Source organism: Rhinoraja longicauda, chromosome 27, assembly GCF_053455715.1.
Source record: "Rhinoraja longicauda isolate Sanriku21f chromosome 27, sRhiLon1.1, whole genome shotgun sequence".
Taxonomy (NCBI): Eukaryota; Metazoa; Chordata; class Chondrichthyes; order Rajiformes; family Arhynchobatidae; genus Rhinoraja; species Rhinoraja longicauda.
In genome coordinates, this window is record NC_135979.1 from 16138349 (window position 1) to 16157846 (window position 19498).

General features: G+C 41.7%; 1 protein-coding gene and 1 long non-coding RNA gene across 3 annotated transcripts in view; one reads left to right on the forward strand and one right to left on the reverse strand.

Moving 5' to 3' along the window:
- LOC144606888 (protein argonaute-1) overlaps positions 1-9307 on the forward strand; it is a 67512-nt gene extending 58205 nt beyond the window's left edge. Inside the window, exons 17-19 of the mRNA XM_078423351.1 lie at positions 2559-2660; positions 5205-5404; positions 8617-9307. Coding sequence (XP_078279477.1) covers positions 2559-2660; positions 5205-5404; positions 8617-8725 — 411 coding nt within the window. The 3' untranslated portion in view covers positions 8726-9307. The remainder of the gene's footprint in view (positions 1-2558; positions 2661-5204; positions 5405-8616) is intronic.
- Positions 261-19394, reverse strand: LOC144606889 (uncharacterized). 2 transcript variants are annotated; one of them, XR_013548996.1, is made up of 3 exons: positions 19260-19394; positions 5203-5381; positions 261-2830 (listed from the first exon to the last, which is right to left on the reverse strand). It is a non-coding gene; the product is annotated as an uncharacterized LOC144606889 (long non-coding RNA). The 2 variants fall into 2 exon arrangements; XR_013548997.1 differs by having other exon boundaries at positions 19298-19387.
- Between the last annotated feature and the right edge of the window lie 104 nt (positions 19395-19498).

The window sequence follows — 19498 nt, forward strand, 5'->3', positions numbered from 1 at the left end:
GATAAATTGATCGTCCGATTAAAAGGTGGATGAACAACCTTGCTCTCAATGTCAGTAAGTCCAAGGAGCTGTGTTAAATTTAGAAGAGAAACGCCAAGGATCTGCAAACCTGTCTTCATCAACAGTATTACGGCCAGCTTCTCGTCTTTCTTATCAAGCTCTAAAGCTTCCGTTGATGTAGGATAGGTGGAACGATATTTTCTTATTACGCAAACAATCAACAACAAAGATCTCCACGGCGTTTGAATTAGTTAGTCGTTTATTTGAAGTTGCAATATAACATATTGGCATGTCTCGTCATTGACTTGTTATTGATTAGCTTGATAAGGATCTCATATCCTACTGTGGTTCTTCGTGTGTTATACGAACTGCCAGGTCTTATCGCCGGCAGATTTCTTACTGATCTTCTATCAGTAGGCTCTTTAGCCAATTTATAGCGGTAGCTTATTTTGGCTGAACTTCTATCAGCCGCTTCTTTCCATGTACTGAACAAATACGTCGGAGCTGGAAGCTCTCTGGCCCTGCCCAGCCCAAAGTAGGCATAGTATTAACCTCTTAGTGTCCAAAAATACAGCAGGATACAAAGTAATATAATATGCTAAAATAACTAATAAACGCAAAATGGCTCCTACAAACAGCTCAGTGGTGGAGCGTCAATAACTTCAAGTTCCTAGGCATGCATATCTGTGAAGATTTGTCCTGGACCCTGCACTGATGCAATTATAAAGAAAGCTCATTAACACCTCAACTTCCATTGAAGATTGAGGAGATTTGGTATGTCGACAAATAGTCTCTTTAATTCCTACAGGTATATGGTAGGGAGAATATAGGCTGGTTGCCTCATGGCCTGGTTCAGCAACTCAGACATCCAGGTTACAACAAATGGTGGACACTGCACGTTACATCATGGATATTGACCACCCCATCATCAAATGGATGCCTCAAAAAGGCAGCCAGCATCATGAAGGACCCAATCCACCCTTCCTGCCGTCAGGAAAAAGGTATGGGAGTCTGAAAACCATGATGGCCAGGTTCAGGAACAGCTTCTTTACAACCATCAATCTATTCAACACTACAAACACCAACTAAGTACCAACTAAACTTAGAACTACAAACAGTCTCTGTTGCTCCAGGGACTTCAGGCTTGTTTTGATTTGCATTAATATCGGGTGGTTTGAATTTATCAAACTTTTTTTTTGTTTCGTATTAAGAGTTTAATTGTTTCATTTTGGTACATAGCACAGTTAAACACTCTTGGCTCTTGAACAACATGGAGAATTCTACGAAACATTTTTTTTTTTCATATCAAAGACAATCTGGACTGCTGAGAGCTTTCAGCACTTTCTCTGAATTTCAGATTCCAACATGTGCTTTTTTTTTCAGTGACATAAGTGAGAAAGATCAAATATTACTGGAGAGCAATATGTAGACACTTTCATTGTGTATACCAATAGCTGCCTAAATGCTTCCTCTGGCTGATCATTGTGGCATTTGAGATTTGTATTATTTTAGCCAAGATTCAGTCTCATTGTCTGCTTGACTTGGGATAAGGAAGTTTTTACTGGGAGAAAACCTTATTTACAACAAACTACATTAAGCAATTTGATTCCCATGAATATGGAATTCCTACGTTAATAAAAGTTCCTCACAGAAGTATTTTCTGAGGCAGCTGTTTTTACCCATTGTAATTTACCCAATACCAATGAATTCTGCGTAAATGTTCCAGAAGTGAAACCTCTAGACTGGGTTCTATGGCATAGATGATGATACCTTATTATCACATGTGACTTGTCATAGTGAGATTCTTTGTTTTGCACACACAAATAGTAGCAACATATAAGATGCGGACACAGTTACAAACTATTCCATTTAGTCTCCAATGGTCCCCCTTTGTTCTCGGTGTCGCCCCTTCCCCCATGCTGGGATTCCCCTATGTTTTCTCAGCGGCTCCCCCACGCCAGGTCCCTCTGTTCTCGGTGGCGCATCCGGCGCCCACATGGTCCCATCCGACCTCCAGGAAGCTCCTCCGGCCCGTCCTTGACCGCCTTCTTCCTCCTCGAACGGCAGCGCCCGTAGTCAACTTCGACTGCCGACCCCTACCTCGACTGCTGCAGGGTCCTCTAGATTATGCGAGTCATTTGGATGCAAAAAAATACTCCGAAGTTTGTTTCTACTATTCGAGGGATTACCAAAATCATCCTCTATATAATCTGTACTGATATATTTTCTCCTGATCAATTGATGTTTACTGGTATAAATTTGATAACTGATCTAATCAGGCTGCAGTGTGGGCTATAAATGCTGTATCTATTCTTGTGTTGAGAATATATTTCAAACTCAATATTCACTGAATTGTTGCTACTCTGGTGCCAGTGGTGTGGTTATATGATGTCATTGTTTCAAGGGTATAATGTCAAATGGAGTGTAATTTGAATGTGCACAAACCTGTAGATACATCAAATTAATATACGGTATAAGCCTTTATGTTTAAATATGGCAAAATATTTCCTTGCTGTGTTTTATAAAAAATATTAAATACTGAACTTTTAATTTTATAGATTGGTAAAAGTGGGAACATACCAGCAGGAACAACAGTTGATACTGATATCACCCACCCATTTGAGTTTGATTTCTACTTGTGCAGCCATGCTGGGATTCAGGTTAGTTCAATTTCTTAGTACTTGTAACCATTACAGCACAGAAATACAAACAATGTATACACATGACTTGCCATGGCAGTGTTGAGAATTACTTTAGCATGCAGAGCATGTTAAGCTACCAGCTTGACCTTTGTTCTCTCCTTTAATACGACTGTTCAGGTCCTGGGAAACTAATAACAATGATTGCTGAGGTCAGTTACTGGTTTATTGATGATGCATTACCTACAAAACCAATCACAAGCAGCCTCAGTATATGAGATATATGGACATTTAAAAAAAGGTAAATCAACAAAGTGAAACGCAAAGGAAATAAGTCAACAAGGGGGGCAGTTCACAGGACAGGTTTTATCATTCTAACTTCTGGACTGAAATGCATGTGTCCATCCACTTTGAACAATGTGCTCAAAATTCTTTGTAAATGTTTCTTCCATGGGTGTACTTGCTTTTCACTTATTGCCTCATTTATGCTGTCATTTATTGTGGTAAAAAGAGGACACGTATAGCAGTTGATATCAATTACCAAGAAAGAAGCTCATGGCATGGTGGAAGCGTTGTACAATCTGATTATTAAGACATTTATGATGGACAGTAACCAGCTTTAGAGAACTATAACATGCTTAAAGATATATATATATAATATATATATATGTGTGTATATATATATAGATGGATGGATGGATGGAACACTGGAGTAATAATTAGCGAGACAGGGATTCCTTAAAGGTTTGAAAATCATGGATAAAGGAAAGAGTGGGAAAGAGAAGTAAAGAATATGATAGATTTGAAGTATTTGAATTTGTTGAGATTGAGGATGTTAGGTTACATATGTTCTGTTTTGTGATGCTACTATGCAGCAGCAGGAGGGGTGAGGTAACTTGGCATTCAGGAGGCATGCTCTAGATATATCTATATTCTTCTGCACTGGTATTATAAGAGTTTTGCAGACAGGAGAAAGGTTGGGCCTCCACTGGGCCACAACAGTATTGACAGTCATTGCAAAGAACATTAATTTTCTGGGAACTTATATTTCTTGGAACCTATGTTTTATCGTAAGTACAATAGTCCTCTTGATATTTCTCTTGCAATATCACAAAGCAATAAAAATTAACATCTTTTTTCCACATACGTTTCACGCTTTTGCCACTTCTCATTTCTCCGTTATACCAAAAGTCTTCCCACAGTTGCATGCTATGTCAAAGGCTGCTTTTGCTTAATTAAACCAAGACATCCCAAATTGGTCTGGAGATACAGGAAGATGAAAAGGGGTGCAAGATCTCTGGCACTTCAAGGCAGCAACTCTATCACTGTGCCTCATGTTGCTAACTTAAATTTACTTTGCAGGAAGAGATGACAGCAGGCAAGTAAAACCTTTCCAGATTGTGGCAATGAGTTTGTATTTTTTTTTAGAATTCCACAAAACTAATGCAATGTACTTGGGAGTTAAGATTGATATAAATGGCTATGTAGGTTAAAGACCTGCAAATGCTTGTTAGTGGCTGATTAAATGTCATAGTTTCACCGATGATATCCAGCTCCTCATCTCCACCAAGTCAATCTCCTCCACCACACACTCTACACTGACAAACTGCATTACTGAAATAAAATCTTGGCTTCAATCAAACTTCCTCAAACTCAATTGCAACAAATCTGAAATCATCATCATTGGTCCAAAAATGCTCACCAAATCCACCCAAAACTTCATCCTCAACATTGATGGTCTCCCAGTATCCACCTCACCTCACATCCGGAATCTTGGAATCATCCTTGATCAAACCCTCTCCTTCGAAAAACACATCAAACACATCACAAAGACAGCCTTCTTCCACCTCAAAAACATTGCCCGTCTCCGTCCATCCCTCTCCTCCACAGCTGCAGAAACCCTCATCCACGCCTTCATCACCTCCCGTCTGGACTACTGCAACAGCCTCCTCTATGGCGCACCCTCAAAAATCATCAATAAACTTCAATACATTCAAAACTCCGCTGCCCGTCTACTCACACACACCTCGATCCGTGACTATATCACCCCCGTCCTTTATAAACTCCACTGGCTCCCCATCCCCCAGAGAATCCAGTACAAAATCCTCCTCATAACCTACAAAGCCCTCCATAACCTGGCCCCATCCTACCTGACCGACCTCCTCCACAGGCACACTCCCACCTGCACCCTCCGCTCTGCCGCTGCCAATCTCCTATCCCCCCACATCCGGACTAAACTCAGATCCTGGGGGGACAGGGCTTTCTCCATCGCTGCTCCCACCCTATGGAACTCACTACCCCAAACCGTTAGAGACTCCCCCACACTCACCACATTCAAAACATCGCTGAAGTCTCACCTGTTCAGTACTGCCTTCAACCACTGAAGGTCACCTCACCTTCTGTCTCCTTTCTCTGTTCATTTATTTATTTACTTATTTACCTATTTATTCATTTCCCTATGTTCTCAAAATCTCTGTAAAGCGTCTTTGAGTATATGAAAAGCGCTATATAAATAAAATGTATTATTATTATTATTATTATAGTTTCACTTTTTTACACTCACAGGGCACCAGCAGACCGTCACATTATTATGTATTATGGGATGACAATCGATTCACAGCAGATGAGCTACAGATCCTGACGTATCAGTTGTGTCACACTTATGTGCGCTGCACTCGCTCAGTTTCCATTCCAGCACCAGCTTATTATGCTAGATTGGTAGCATTCCGGGCAAGGTACCACCTGGTGGACAAAGAACACGATAGGTAAGATAAATGGTCTGAATAATTGCTGTTAATTTACGGATTTATAAGTATTTTGCATAACACAAGCTCAATAGCACCTTTTCCTACAATGTTACCTTTTTTGTCGAGAGCCAGCTTGGGAATGAAGATCATAAGTGGTAGGAGTAGAATTAGGCCATTTGGTCCATCAAGTCTACTCCGCCATTCAATCATGGCTGATCTATCTCTCCCTCCTAACCCCATTCTTCTGCCTTCTCCCCATAAGTAAAAACAAATGCTAAAAATGCTCATCAGATCAGGCAACATCTACAGACAGAAACAGTTTACTATTTTGGGGTCAATATTAAGGGTTAAATGGAAAAATTAAGGATATGGCAAATTTTGATAGAGGTACAGCAACAGGATAATAAATGACATGGAAACAAAGTGAATGCCTGTGCTATGTTGGTAAAAGGAAAGATTATCTGAGAGAAAGAATAATAATAATAATAATAATACATTTTATTTATATAGCGCTTTTCATATACTCAAAGACGCTTTACAGAGATTTTGAGAACATAGGGAAATGAATAAATAGATAAATAAGTAAATAAATAAATGAACAGAGAAAGGAGACAGAAGGTGAGGTGACCTTCAGTGGTTGAAGGCAGTACTGAACAGGTGAGACTTCAGCGATGTTTTGAATGTGGTGAGTGTGGGGGAGTCTCTAACGGTTTGGGGTAGTGAGTTCCATAGGGTGGGAGCAGCGATGGAGAAAGCCCTGTCCCCCCAGGATCTGAGTTTAGTCCGGATGTGGGGGGATAGGAGATTGGCAGCGGCAGAGCGGAGGGTGCAGGTGGGAGTGTGCCTGTGGAGGAGGTCGGTCAGGTAGGATGGGGCCAGGTTATGGAGGGCTTTGTAGGTTATGAGGAGGATTTTGTACTGGATTCTCTGGGGGATGGGGAGCCAGTGGAGTTTATAAAGGACGGGGGTGATATGGTCACGGATCGAGGTGTGTGTGAGTAGACGGGCAGCGGAGTTTTGAATGTATTGAAGTTTATTGATGATTTTTGAGGGTGCGCCATAGAGGAGGCTGTTGCAGTAGTCCAGACGGGAGATGATGAAGGCGTGGATGAGGGTTTCTGCAGCTGTGGAGGAGAGGGATGGACGGAGACGGGCAATGTTTTTGAGGTGGAAGAAGGCTGTCTTTGTGATGTGTTTGATGTGTTTGTCGAAGGAGAGGGTTTGATCAAGGATGATTCCAAGATTCCAGATGTGAGGTGAGGTGGATACTGGGAGACCATCAATGTTGAGGATGAAGTTTTGGGTGGATTTGGTGAGCATTTTTGGACCAATGATGATGATTTCAGATTTGTTGCAATTGAGTTTGAGGAAGTTTGATTGAAGCCAAGATTTTATTTCAGTAATGCAGTTTGTCAGTGTAGAGTGTGTGGTGGAGGAGATTGACTTGGTGGAGATGAGGAGCTGGATATCATCGGCGAAGCAGTGGAAGTTGAGACCATGACGGCGGATTAATTGACCAAGGGGGAACAGGTAGAGGATGAAGAGGAGGGGGCCAAGGACTGAGCCTTGGGGGACACCTTGGGGGAGGGGAGCGGTGGGGGATTTACAGTTGTTAATGGAGATGAACTGGTGTCTGTCAGAGAGGTAAGATTTGAACCAGGATAGGGCTGTGCCGGTGATGTTAAGGGAGGTTTCAAGTCGGGTGAGGAGAATGGAGTGATTTATGGTGTCAAAGGCGGCGCTGAGGTCAAGTAGGATGAGGATGTTGAGGTTGCCAGCGTCGGAGGAGAGGAGAATGTCGTTTGTGATTTTGAATGACAGTAGAAAGCAAAAAGGAAAGCCAGTAGATTTGGAGTGAACAATTGGGAAACAGGTGAACTGGAAGGTTTTGGTCATGCTTACAAACTGTAAAGAGGCATTCTACAAAATCATCCAACCTGAAATTTTGTTTGCGAACTGAGCAAAGAATACAATGGACAGAGGTGGACGCTCGATGAAATGATCATCTTGGCTGCACTTGGTTTCACTAGTGCATAGGAGGTCACATGAAGAACACCGAATGCAATTGACCAGGATGGAGGAGTTGCAGGTGAATCTCTGCCTTACTTGGAAGGGCGGATTAGGTCCCTGATCCAGATGGATTTATAGAAGATGTCAGTGGCATGTCTTTACTTAAAATGGAGACAGAGATGCTGAAAAGGAAGAGAAGTATCAAAAGTACTCCAGATAAATTTGAGGGTTGAATGGAAGTTGGTGACAAAGGTACTGAAATTGACAAATTATGAAGGAAGGAGCACTGATACATTTTTCGACATAGTGGAGAAATAGATTGGTGGGAAGTGCCAGAATACATTCTGGAATCTTGGAAAAACAGGGACATTGAAGTTGAATGAGGGTTTGCAAGCACAGACAGGTTAAGGGGATTTTTTCCAGGTGAATGCAATGGTTATTGTGAAAGGGTTTGTGACGGTGCCCCAAAGATGTAACCATGAAAATGGGCAACTGACATACAGGACAGAAATACAGTTACTCAGTAATTTAATGAAAACAGAAGTAAATCTCAAATGTGGCGGTTAAGGACCTGGCCAAGGACGGAATCTGGTTCAGATATGCAATTGCTTTGGGCAAGGCCGATTTGGTGTTGAGGAACTTCTCATTATCAAAGTGAGGTCGAAGGGATATTGGAAAATAATTTAAAGAAGCAACTGGTGGAGAAAAGAAACTGAAATTTAGCTCTTCTCTTCCCTCCCCCACCCATCCTATTCACCGACTAGAACCGATTTTTCTTGTTTACCCTTTGGATTGGGAGAACCAACATAGGGCTTGTTTCATGGAAAATTACAGAAATAGTTTGATCGACACAATGGTGTCAAAAATGGTGGTGTGGTCCAGCAACTGTGATACTATTGGGTGCAGTAATGAAAAACTAGGTTGGGAGACTAAAAATGTCATGATGAACATCTTTAGGAAGGTTTTCTTCGGGGCACTTGATAAATTAGCTGTATTAGAAATGGCTACTAGCTCACTTGTTCTTGGTCTTTCAAAAACAACTCGCCTCTTCCAGCATTAGTTCATTAAATAGTCAACTACTCTGGCCTCAAGCTTTCCTCATCTTTGCCAGTTACAGCTGCTGGTCACTAACTGGGTTATAAAATATTTGCTATTATCTTCTGCAGAAGTGGTTGGAGTAGACAAAGGAATTTAGTTCACTTTTCTTATTTTGTTTACAGTGGAGAAGGCAGTCATATCTCTGGACAGAGTAATGGACGGGATCCCCAGGCACTGGCTAAAGCTGTACAAGTTCACCAGGATACCTTACGCACAATGTACTTTGCTTAACTCTCTGAATATTCAGCCACTTCAACTTACCAGCCTTCTGGACTATAAGCAGCCATGTAAGAACAAATAAGCACCTTCCACTGGATGTGTCTTGGAGGTTGGAAGGGATCAAGGTGTATTTTACAAGAGCAATTTTCAAAGAACTAATAACTAGTGGAGAAAGATTGGCCAAGCATATTATAGATGTGACAAAAAACATTTCACATTTATGTTTTATTTTTTACACGTATTTATGCAATATACTGATGACTTCATGTAAAGTGCAAATGTTCACTGCCAAACTCCTTTTAGTTTTTAAGACACGAGGATTAAAGAAAATGCTCGGAAAGCAGCTACTTCAATTGAATTGTTCAAGGATTTTAAAAAATCCCATAGGTCCAAAAGCTGAACCGTTCAACTTAGTGCCTGGACTAGTAATTATTTGAATTTTTACGTCTGATGTACATTTTCTTAACTTGGCACCAAACATATCAATCATTTTCAACCTGTTTATGTTCTTTAACATCTCATTTTTTATTGTGCTTTCGTGTTTCATTCTAGCAAGTGCAGAAAATTGTGTATATACACAATCTAAAGAGATCTTAATGTTATGTGGTCACTTTCTAAAGTCTGGACTTTAGAAAGTTACCACATAACATTAAGTCTGGACTTTAGAAAGTTATTATGAATATATGGAAACACTAAGTCCTGAATCTGAGGTAGAACAAATGGAAACTTGTAAATTATTTTTTTAAATATCGCATTAAGTATCGTATAAGGTTGTAATGGCTGCTCTTCACTTTTACTGATATTATGAGCCCTCCTGCACAGACCCTTTTATACATGGGGGTTGAAAATGGCAGCAATGAAAGAAGTAGATTTATAGATTCAATTTTAGCAGACAGTTGAATGAATAAAGCAGTCTCTGGGGTCTTTTTAAGAATTCTTTGAATGATCTTTAGTTATTCAGCAGAAGAATTGCACGTCAACTGAACTCGCACAGTAATTCTCTTTGGAAGCTGCTAATAAATTGAAAGCACACATGGATGAATAAGAAGCATATGTTAAATCCTTTTTAAAGCCATTTACTTCGAAGGATTTAAATTAGATTTTTTTATAAAGTAAACCGATACAAACGTTGGGAAGTATGTTTAAAATATTCTAATTGCTATTTGGATTTATAATCATTTTGCTCGTATTTACATACTCATTTTTTATTAGAGAGAAGGATGGTATTATTCTCTAAGAAAAATTTCACTGAAGGTAAACTTTAGAATTGGTTTTGTAAACTACTGTCAATATAAAAACCTGTTGAATGCACATCACCTGTTTAAGGTGTATGAAAAATGCTTCCTATATTGTCCCCTGATGGTGCGAATGCTTGCATTCTTTGAGGAGTTCCCCTCCTCTACAGGCATTACATTTTAGTTTATTGGACCAACCATCCTATGAAACCACTAAATAGATTTTGTGCAGCTTTACCATTTGATTCATACCCAACGCACTAAATTGAGACAAGTACATATTTAGTAAAGGTAACTTTTCCTCCTTTGTTCTTGGAAGGGTAGGGTAAATGTTCCAACACATACCCCAATGCTATATTTACAGACTTTAATATACATCGAGGTATGTGTAAACCCAAATAAGCAAGTTTTCCCACAATATTTGCTCTAAGATTTGGTATTCATTTTGGGATATAATTTTATATTCACCATTTGCACAGGAGCATAAAGATTGAAAATGAGGCCTAAAAGCTGCACACAATACTACGTTCCATATTAACAGAGCACTACGAATTGACAGTAAATACTTCCATTAAAAAAAGTAATACAGCTAAGATTATCAAGAGTAAACCATGAGAAAGCATTTCACAACCCTGAATTTTATCCCCACCCAGTTCAACTTTCATCCTTAAGGAGATGACGTAGAAATGGATTCTGTAGATGTTCCCTGCTGTTTGATATCTTGTGCTATATGCTACATACATGTTTATGAATGAAGGAAGTATTTAATTGAGAGGCTATTCAAATATCAGGGTCATGATTCCCATCCCATTCTCATTCAGTATAGCCAAACTTGCTTGCAGCAGCAATGGTTGCTTTGTAACAACTGAGACCCAGACTGATGTGCCCTTTTCTGGATAAAGTCATTCTTTACCCTGCCATGCTCAGCTGCCTCTGTCTGAACTTCAGAAAAACAAATAGAAAATTCCCAGTCTGCGTGGCTCAATTACATGATTCCTTTGCCAGCTGTTGTCATGGGAACATGAACAACCAAGAGCAAAGTGTCACTTCAGCAGCATTGTCAAACAAAATATGTCAATGAACCACATACAAAGATGTTATGGGAGATGAACATAAGATTAATCAAAGGTTAGGTTTGAGGAGTGTTTGTAGAACGAGGATAGATGGGTTTAGGACCCTGGCAGTTGATGGCATTTGACAAATATAAGAAAATATATTTGGAAATGATCTAAAGCCCAGAATTCAAGGAGTGCAGCGATCTTAGATCGCTTAGAGTGCAGCCACCAGTCTGAAGAAGGGTCTCGACCCGAAACGTCACCCATTCCTTCTCTCCCGAGATGCTGCCTGACCTGCTGAGTTACTCCAGCACTTTGTGAATAAATAGCAGCGATCTTAGAGTCATACAGCACAAAAACAGGCCCTTCAGCCCAACCTGTCCATGCCGACCATTAAATGACTTAAGTGTTGTTACAGTATCAGCATCAACTACCACATCCAGCAGCTTGTTTCATATACCCATCACCTTCTGTGTGGAAAAGGTTGCCGCTCAGTTTCCTATTAAATCTTTCCCCTCTCATCTTCAACCTTTTGTCCTCTGGTTCTTGTTTCGTATTCTGCATAAAAGACTCTGTGTTCACCCTATATATTCCCCTCGTGATTTTGTACACCTCTCCAAGATCACCCTCAGTCTCCAACACTCCAGGGCATGAAGTCCTGCCCTGTCCAACCACTTCCTATAGCTCAGGCCCTCAAATCCTCTAGGGTCCTTGTCCGAATCTTGTAGAGTTCTAGGGTTGGAGGAGATTACAGAGATAGACGGACACAAAATTATGGAAGATTTTAGGGTCATTTTGAACATCAAAGTGAATTGAAATCGGCATAAGATTAAATCTGATGTCTGTAAGAGGCAGATTACCGCCACAATTTAACCCTTTGTCTTTTATAGCTGGCCATAACAGAGCTTTATGTTTGTGGCATCTGAGGTAATTGGCATGCAATGCACATACAGTTGGGAAATTCTTATGAATTATTTCAGTGTAGAGTAATGGATAAGATGCACTTGATGGGGTGTATGGTTTAACCTTAAAGAAAAGCACAACAGAAGGGTCATCAAACTCCTCATAAAAGAGAGCATGATTGACATTACTCAAGTATGTTCAATGTGCATAGATACAATCTGTAAACTATAAGATTTTCACATGGTTGTAAACAATGTCACAAGTCCTAGAAAGGTTGTAATGTGGTGTTACTGCAACACATTGCCAGTTGGTGTTCACCTGACTTTAGCTTGGACACTTAGGATGGGGAAAATTAAAACAGGTTGGGTTACTATTGTTTATCCCACATATATATTGGGGTACTTACAAAACCCTGGGAGCTCATCACTATTTCTCCTTGCAGTAAATTAAGAATGCGTAACAAAAGCACAAATTAATTTCAAATATACATGAATTTAATTCTCCCTGCTGCCTTAAATAGTGGAATTCTAACAATCCTAAAGGACTTGGTTTACAAAGGTTGATTAAGTACATATCTGTATTCTTATCTAATGCAGGTAAAGAACGTCTATGTGAAAATGACACAGGGCTTTCCCAATAGCTTAAATGTATTCAGCAAATTGCTACACCTCAAATTCCTGTGATATTTGTTGTGTTAGTCAATTCTGGGTGTGTAATTATCTTTGTATTCGGGATCTGCTTCAGGTCACTATCCACCAACCCTTGCTAGGAATGAAGTGGGATGAGCAGCAAAATTGAGATTGGTCATGGTGCCTTTCATTGTCTAATTGCTGAAAAGATGGAATTATGGAACTGGTGCCATAAAGGTCTGTGCCTATAAGGGTAAAGTTCAAATCTGGAGAGAGAAAGATAATCTGGTATTTCTTTAAACAGAAGTTAAAAGTAGCTTGAAACATTTTCATCTCAGCAGCATCAGTTGACAGTGTATGAGATGATCCAATACTCAGTAAGCTCATAACTCATCAATCCAATCATCTAACTTTACTCCCTGTGAAGTAGAGAATGAACCCATTCATTCCCAAGCCATGTCTGTGGAAATTCCTATTGAAATAAAATGCACTCAGCTAAGGTGCTGAGTGTTATGCTTGAGAATTTACTGAGGCAGAGTAGTTTATTTTCTTACACTGAATCAATATACTGAAGTTAACAATATTTATAATTTTCTATGTTTCTTTTCCTTGCTGCATAAGTGTTTTTTTTAAATAAAATGATTTGAAGCAACTTTCAAAGTAATTTTATTCAACCACAGGTGCCTCCTTTTATCAATTTATGGTTAAAATGAGATGCATAAATTCAACCAAGTGGAAACGAGTATCTTGAACAACAACTGTAAAATCAATTATATAACCTGGGGACAATTTACTTTTTAAAAACCTTTTTGTTTTCAGAAACTGCATTGAAGAAGTGTTTTCTTGTAATTTGGCTACCCATCATCTTTGATCTAAAATATATTGTACTGAGACTGTTAGAAGTGTTTTGAGCCTCTTTATATGAAAAATGTAGAATAATATTGATCAGATATTTTATTCTAACTCGCACACACTTATGTAAGGCCAAGAAGGATACGGTTCTATTGTGGGGGAAAATGGGATTAGAATAGTTCAGTAAAAAGGTTGGCATGGATATGGTGGGCCGAAAGCCTGTGTCTGCTCTGACTAAGAAATGCCTGACAATAGGTTTAGGTTTACTATTGTCACCTGTACCGAGGTACAGTGAAAACCTTTGGTTTGCATGCTATCCAAACAGATCAGGTATACCATAGATAGATGCAATCAGTTCAAATGTAAGTACAATAGATAAGAGCAAAGGGGAAGATACAGGGTGCAGAATATAGTTCTCAGCATTGTAGCGCATCAGTTCCATAGATCAAGTCTAATGTCCTCAATGGGGTAGAGGTAAATCTAACAATACTGTAACTAATTGAAGGACCATTTTGAAGCCTGAAAAGAGGTGATGAAGCTGTTCCTGTGTCTGGTTGTGCGTGCTTTCAAGCTTCTGTACCTTCTGCCTGACAGGAGCAGGGAGAAGGAGGATTGGGACAAGTTTTCTGTTATTTTGAAACAAAGAACTACAGATGCTGGTCAATGAACAAAAGGATACAAAGTCTGAAGAAGGATCTCGACCCGAAACGTCACACATTCCTTCTCTCCAGAGATGCTGCCTGACCTGCAGTTACTCCAGCATTTTGTGATACCTTTGATTTGTACCAGCATCTGCAGTTATTTTCCTGCACAAAGGACAGCGATAAGAGCAGAAGGTGATAAAACAGGTTTGAAGAGACGTGGATTGTGAAGCCAGAGGAAGGAAAGTAGCAGGAGGGAGGGGGGGCTGTGGTGGTGAAATAGGTGGGGCATTAGGGAGGGGTGGGTGGGGAAATAGGTGGGGCATTGGGGAGGGGTATGTGGAGAAAGAAATGAGGTAGTGAGGGAGAGAAAAGGGGTGAGGGGTTAGCTGGATGCTGGCTAAAATTGGAAAATTCAGTGTTCATACCATTGGGTTGTAAGCTACCCAAATGGAACATGAGGTGGTGCTCCTCCAGTTTACGTGTGCCTCACTCTGGCAACCGTCGCCAAGTCTAAGCTTGGTCTCGTCGATGTACAAGAGGCCAAATCAACAACGCCAGATGCAGCAGATGAGGTTAGGGGAGATGCATGTAAATCTGTGTCTCACCTGGAAGGACATCTGGGGTCCCTGGATGGAGGTGAGGGAGGAGGTAGAGGGACAGGTGGTACATCTTCTGTGGCTGCAGGGGAAAGTATCCATGAAGGGTGTCGTTTGAGTGGGCAGGGATGAGTGAACCAAGGAGTTGTGGAGGGTGCGGCCTCTGCGGAAGGTGAAAAGGGTGGAGATGGGAAGATGTAACTAGTGGTGGGATTCCGTTGGAAGTGGCGGAATATGATGTGTTGGATGTGGAGATTGGTGGCGTGAAAGGTGAGGACCGGGGAAATCTATCCTTATTCCATCTGAGGGTAGGGGAGCAAGAGCAGACGTACAGAACACAGGAGATGTGGGTGAGGGATCCATCTCTGACAGAAGGGGGGAAAACCACGGTTGTCCTAGAATGGAAAGTCTCATCTTACATAGATAAATAGACAAAAGGTGCAGGAGTAGGCCATATGGCCCATCGAGCCAGCACCGCCATTCAATATGATCATGGCTGATCATCCACAATCAGTACCCCGTTCCTGCCTTCTCCCCAAACCCCTTGATTCCGCTAGCCCTAAGAGCTCTATTGAACTCTTTCGAATGCATCCAGTGAATCCTTTCGAATGCATCCAGTGAATCATCCTCCACTGACTTCTGAGGCAGAGAATTCCACAAATTCACAACTCTGTGTGAAAAGGTTTTTCCTCATCTCAGTTCTAAATGGCCTACCCCTTATTCTTAAACTCTGGCCCCTGGTTCTGGATTCCCCCAACATTGGGAACATGTTTCCTACACTTAATGTGTACATTCCCTTTATAATTTTATATGTTTCTAGAAGATCCCCTCTCATCCTTCTAAATTCCAGTGCATATAAGCCCAGTCGCTCCATTCTTTCATCATATGACAGTCCCACCATCCCGGGAATTAACCTAGTGAACCTATACTCCCTCAATAGCAAGAATGTCCTTCCTCAAATTAGGAGACCAAAACTGCATACAATACTCCAGGTGTGGTCTCACCAGGACCTTGTACAACTGCAGAAGAACCTCTTTGTTCCTATATTCAACTCCTCTTGTTATGAAGGCCAACATGCCCTTAGCTTTCTTCACTGCCTGCTGTACCTGTATGCTTACTTTCAATGACTGATGTACTCAGACACCCAGGTGTCGTGCTTCCCCTTTTCCTAACCTGACACCATTCAGATAATAATCTGCCTTCCCATTCTTGCCTCCAAAGTGGATATCCTCACATTTATCCACATTATACACAGTTGAAAAAAATGTAATGCTTGATATTTACTTTCAATGGATTTTCAATTCCTTTTCTAAAGATGGTCGATTTTGGTGCTTGAAAATTTTTTTTTAAAGGGTGGCACGGTGGCGCAGCGGTAGAGTTGCTCCTCCACCATGCTTCCTGAAGTCAACAGCTAGCTCCTTTGCCTGGCTGACATTGAGGGAGAGGTTATCATCCTGACCATGTCACTAAGTTATCTATCTTTCCTGTATTGTCTTGCTTTCAACACATTCAAGCTCCATGTACAATATATATATATACAATGTGTTCCGTGTTCAGAGTATTATTTTCAGTTCTGAGCACCATGTTGTCGGAAAGATGCTGTCAAGCTGGAAAGGGTACATAGATGATTTACGAGGATGTTGCCAGGACTAGAGGGTTTGAGCTGTGGTCTTATCAGAGCTTTTCTGCAACTTGTTCCTGAATTTTTTTTTAAATGAAGTGCCTTCCCAAGAGTTCAAAATGCATTCTAATTATCTAGTTTTCTCAAGGTGACGTTCACCCATTCATTCTGATGGATCTCGATGTTACTGTGATCAAAACTCCTGGACCAATTTAAAGTACGTTTCTTACAGTAAAGTTTGCAATGTGATCATAAAATCTTGACGGCAACCTCAAACGCATGTGTTGCAAAGCATAAAATAACCACAGCATGTTGTATGAGAAAGATTACCCTATTAATTGTAATTGTGTTTACGGTCAATTTCTTTATTTACTATACCCTTGAATCTGCTTTCTGCAAATATGCAAGTACATATTTCATCTGCACACCATCAAAGAAGCATAAGCAAGTGTAGCTACGATGCGGGTAGACACAAAATGCTAGAGTAACTCAGCGGGACAGGCAGCATCTCTGGAGAGAAGGAATGGGTGACGTATCGGGTCGAGACCCTTCTTCAGACTGATGTCAGGGGAGTGGGCGGGACAGAGATAGAATGTAGTAGGAGACAGTAAGATTGGTGGGGGAAGGGGCAGGGGATGCAGAGAGAGTGAAAGCAAGGGCTATTTGAATTCAGAGAAGTCAATGTTCATACCGCTGGGCCTCACTCTGACAATGGAGGAGGCCCAGGACAGAAAGGTCAGATTGGGAATGGGAGGGAGAGTTTGTGCTGAGCAACTGGGAGATCAGGTAAGTTAAGGAGGACTGAGCGGAGGATTTCAGCAAAATGATCGCTGAGCCTGCGCTTGGTCTCGCCAATGTACAGGAATTGACACCTGGAACAACGGATACTGTAGATGAGGTTGGAGGAGGTGCAAGTGAACTTCTGCCTCACCTGAAAAGACTGTTGGGGTCCCTGGATGGAGTCGGGGGGGGGGGGGGGGGGGGTAATGGGACAGGTATTGCATCTCCTGCGGTTGCACAGGAAGGTACTGGGGAGGGGGTGGTTTGGGTGGGAAGGGACGAGTTGACCAGGGAGTTGCAGAGGGAACGATCTCTGCGGAAGCAGAAAAGGGTGGAGATGGAAGGTGTGGCCAGTAGTGGGATCCCGTTGGAGATGGCAAAAATGTTGGAAGATTATATGCTGTATGCGACGGCTGATGGGGTGGAAGGTAAAGACAAGGGGGACAAATGGGGGGAGGGGGAGCAAGAGCGGAGCTGCAGGATATCGAGGAGACCCTCGTGAGAGCCTCATCTATAATGGAAGGGGGGAACCCCCATTCCCTAAAGAATGAGGTCATCTCCGATGACCTGGTATGGAAATTCTCATCCAGGGCACAGATGCGGCGTAGAGGGAGGAATTGGGAATAGGGGATAGAAGGAAGCTGGGTGGGAAGAAGTGTAGTCTAGATAGCTATGGGAGTCAGTGGGTTTGTAATAGATGTGAGTCAATAGTCTGTGTCCTGTGATGGAGACGGTGAGATCTAGAAACGATAGGGAGATGTCAGAGATGGTCCAAGTGAATTTAAGTGCAGGATGGAAATTAGTCGGCGCGCGGCGGCGCGGACTTGGTGGGCCGAAAAGGCCTGTTTCCGCGCTGTATATATATGATATGATATGATAGTCGTGAAGTTGATGAAGTCATTGAGTTCCGCATGGGTGGAGGAGGTAGCGCCGATGCAGTCATCAATGTGGTGGAGTTTGGGGATAGGGCCAGTATACGCCTGGAACACTGATTGTTCGACGTACCCTACTAAGTGGCAGGCATAGCTGGGGCCCATATGATTTGGAGGAAGTGGGAGGAGTCGAAGTAGTTCAGGGTAAGGACCAGCTCTGCTAGGTGGAGGAGAGTGTTAGTAGACAGAAATTGGCTGGTTCTGCGGTCGAGGAAGAAACAGAGGACTTTAAGACCTTCCTGGTGGGGGATGGAGATGTAGAGTGACTTAACATCCATTGTAAAGATGAGGGAGTGGGGGCCTGGAAAGCAGAAGTCATTGAAGAGACAAAGTGTGTGAGGTGTCTTGGACATAGGTAGGGAGTGATTGGACCGGGGGGATAGGATGGAGTTGAGGTATGTGGAAATTAATTCAGTGGAACATCAACAAACAGAAACAATGGGTTTGCAAGCTTCAGTGCAGCAGTTCTGATTCAGGTGGATTGAACTGAATATGTGTCGGAAAGAACTGCAGGTGCTGGTTTAAATCAAAGATAGACACAAAATGCCAGAGTAACTCAGCGAGACAGCATCTCTGGAGAGAAGGAATGGGTAAAAATATAAATAAAACTATCTTTTAATTTAAAATTAAAAGATATTTATAATTCACATATTAAAGTTTCTTATTAATTTGAACTACCAAGTAACCAGCCTGGATAAATCAATTTGAAGAAAAAGTCTGAAGAAGAGTCCCGACCCAAAACATCACCTATCCTTTTTCTCCAGAGATATTGTCTGACCCGCTGAGTTACTCCAGCATTTCGCGTCTATCTTTGGATAAATCAGTTATTCAGTTCAATCGTCATCAGTCTGCAGAAGGGTCTCGAACCGAAACAGATTTTGATGTGTGCAGGATTCTCCTTTTCCTTGGGTATTGTGTAGATGGTTGTATAACTAGGTATTGCTGGCTCATGGGACTTAAGCAGTCTATAGTATAGAACTGATACCTGTACAGAGTTTAGATGTTCATGAGAAATGCCAATGGCCAACAACTCGAGACAATAACGGGGCAATAAATAAGGACCAGTGATGCTTATATCTCGAAATCATTGTAAATCCTGCAGCCTTCGCTCGAGCTAGTTGCAGCTCTCTTTTACTGTCCTCTGGCGAAATACAGGTCGGAGCTCCAGAACTGTACAATAACAATAACAATGCTCGCCGTGGTGTGAGCTGCACCAGCGTTGCCCCGTCGACAGTCTCCGTCTGAATGCGTAGGTAGGCATCTAATTCCTCTCACCATGCTGCCCAACGTTCAACTCACCACACTCGCTTCCCCACGCGGCTCGAATTAATTCAAACCTGTAATCGCAGCTGCTTCGACTCCATTAAAATGCCACATTCGCTTCAAAAGGTGAACTACACAATTCCTAGTCCGTCCTCGTCGCCAAAGTCAGATCGTCGCCTTGACCTCATCATAACAACATCTTACGTAACGTCGCATTCCTGAATATCACGCAGGCGTCGTGACATCACGCCCCCTCGCCCGGAATGTTTATGGGT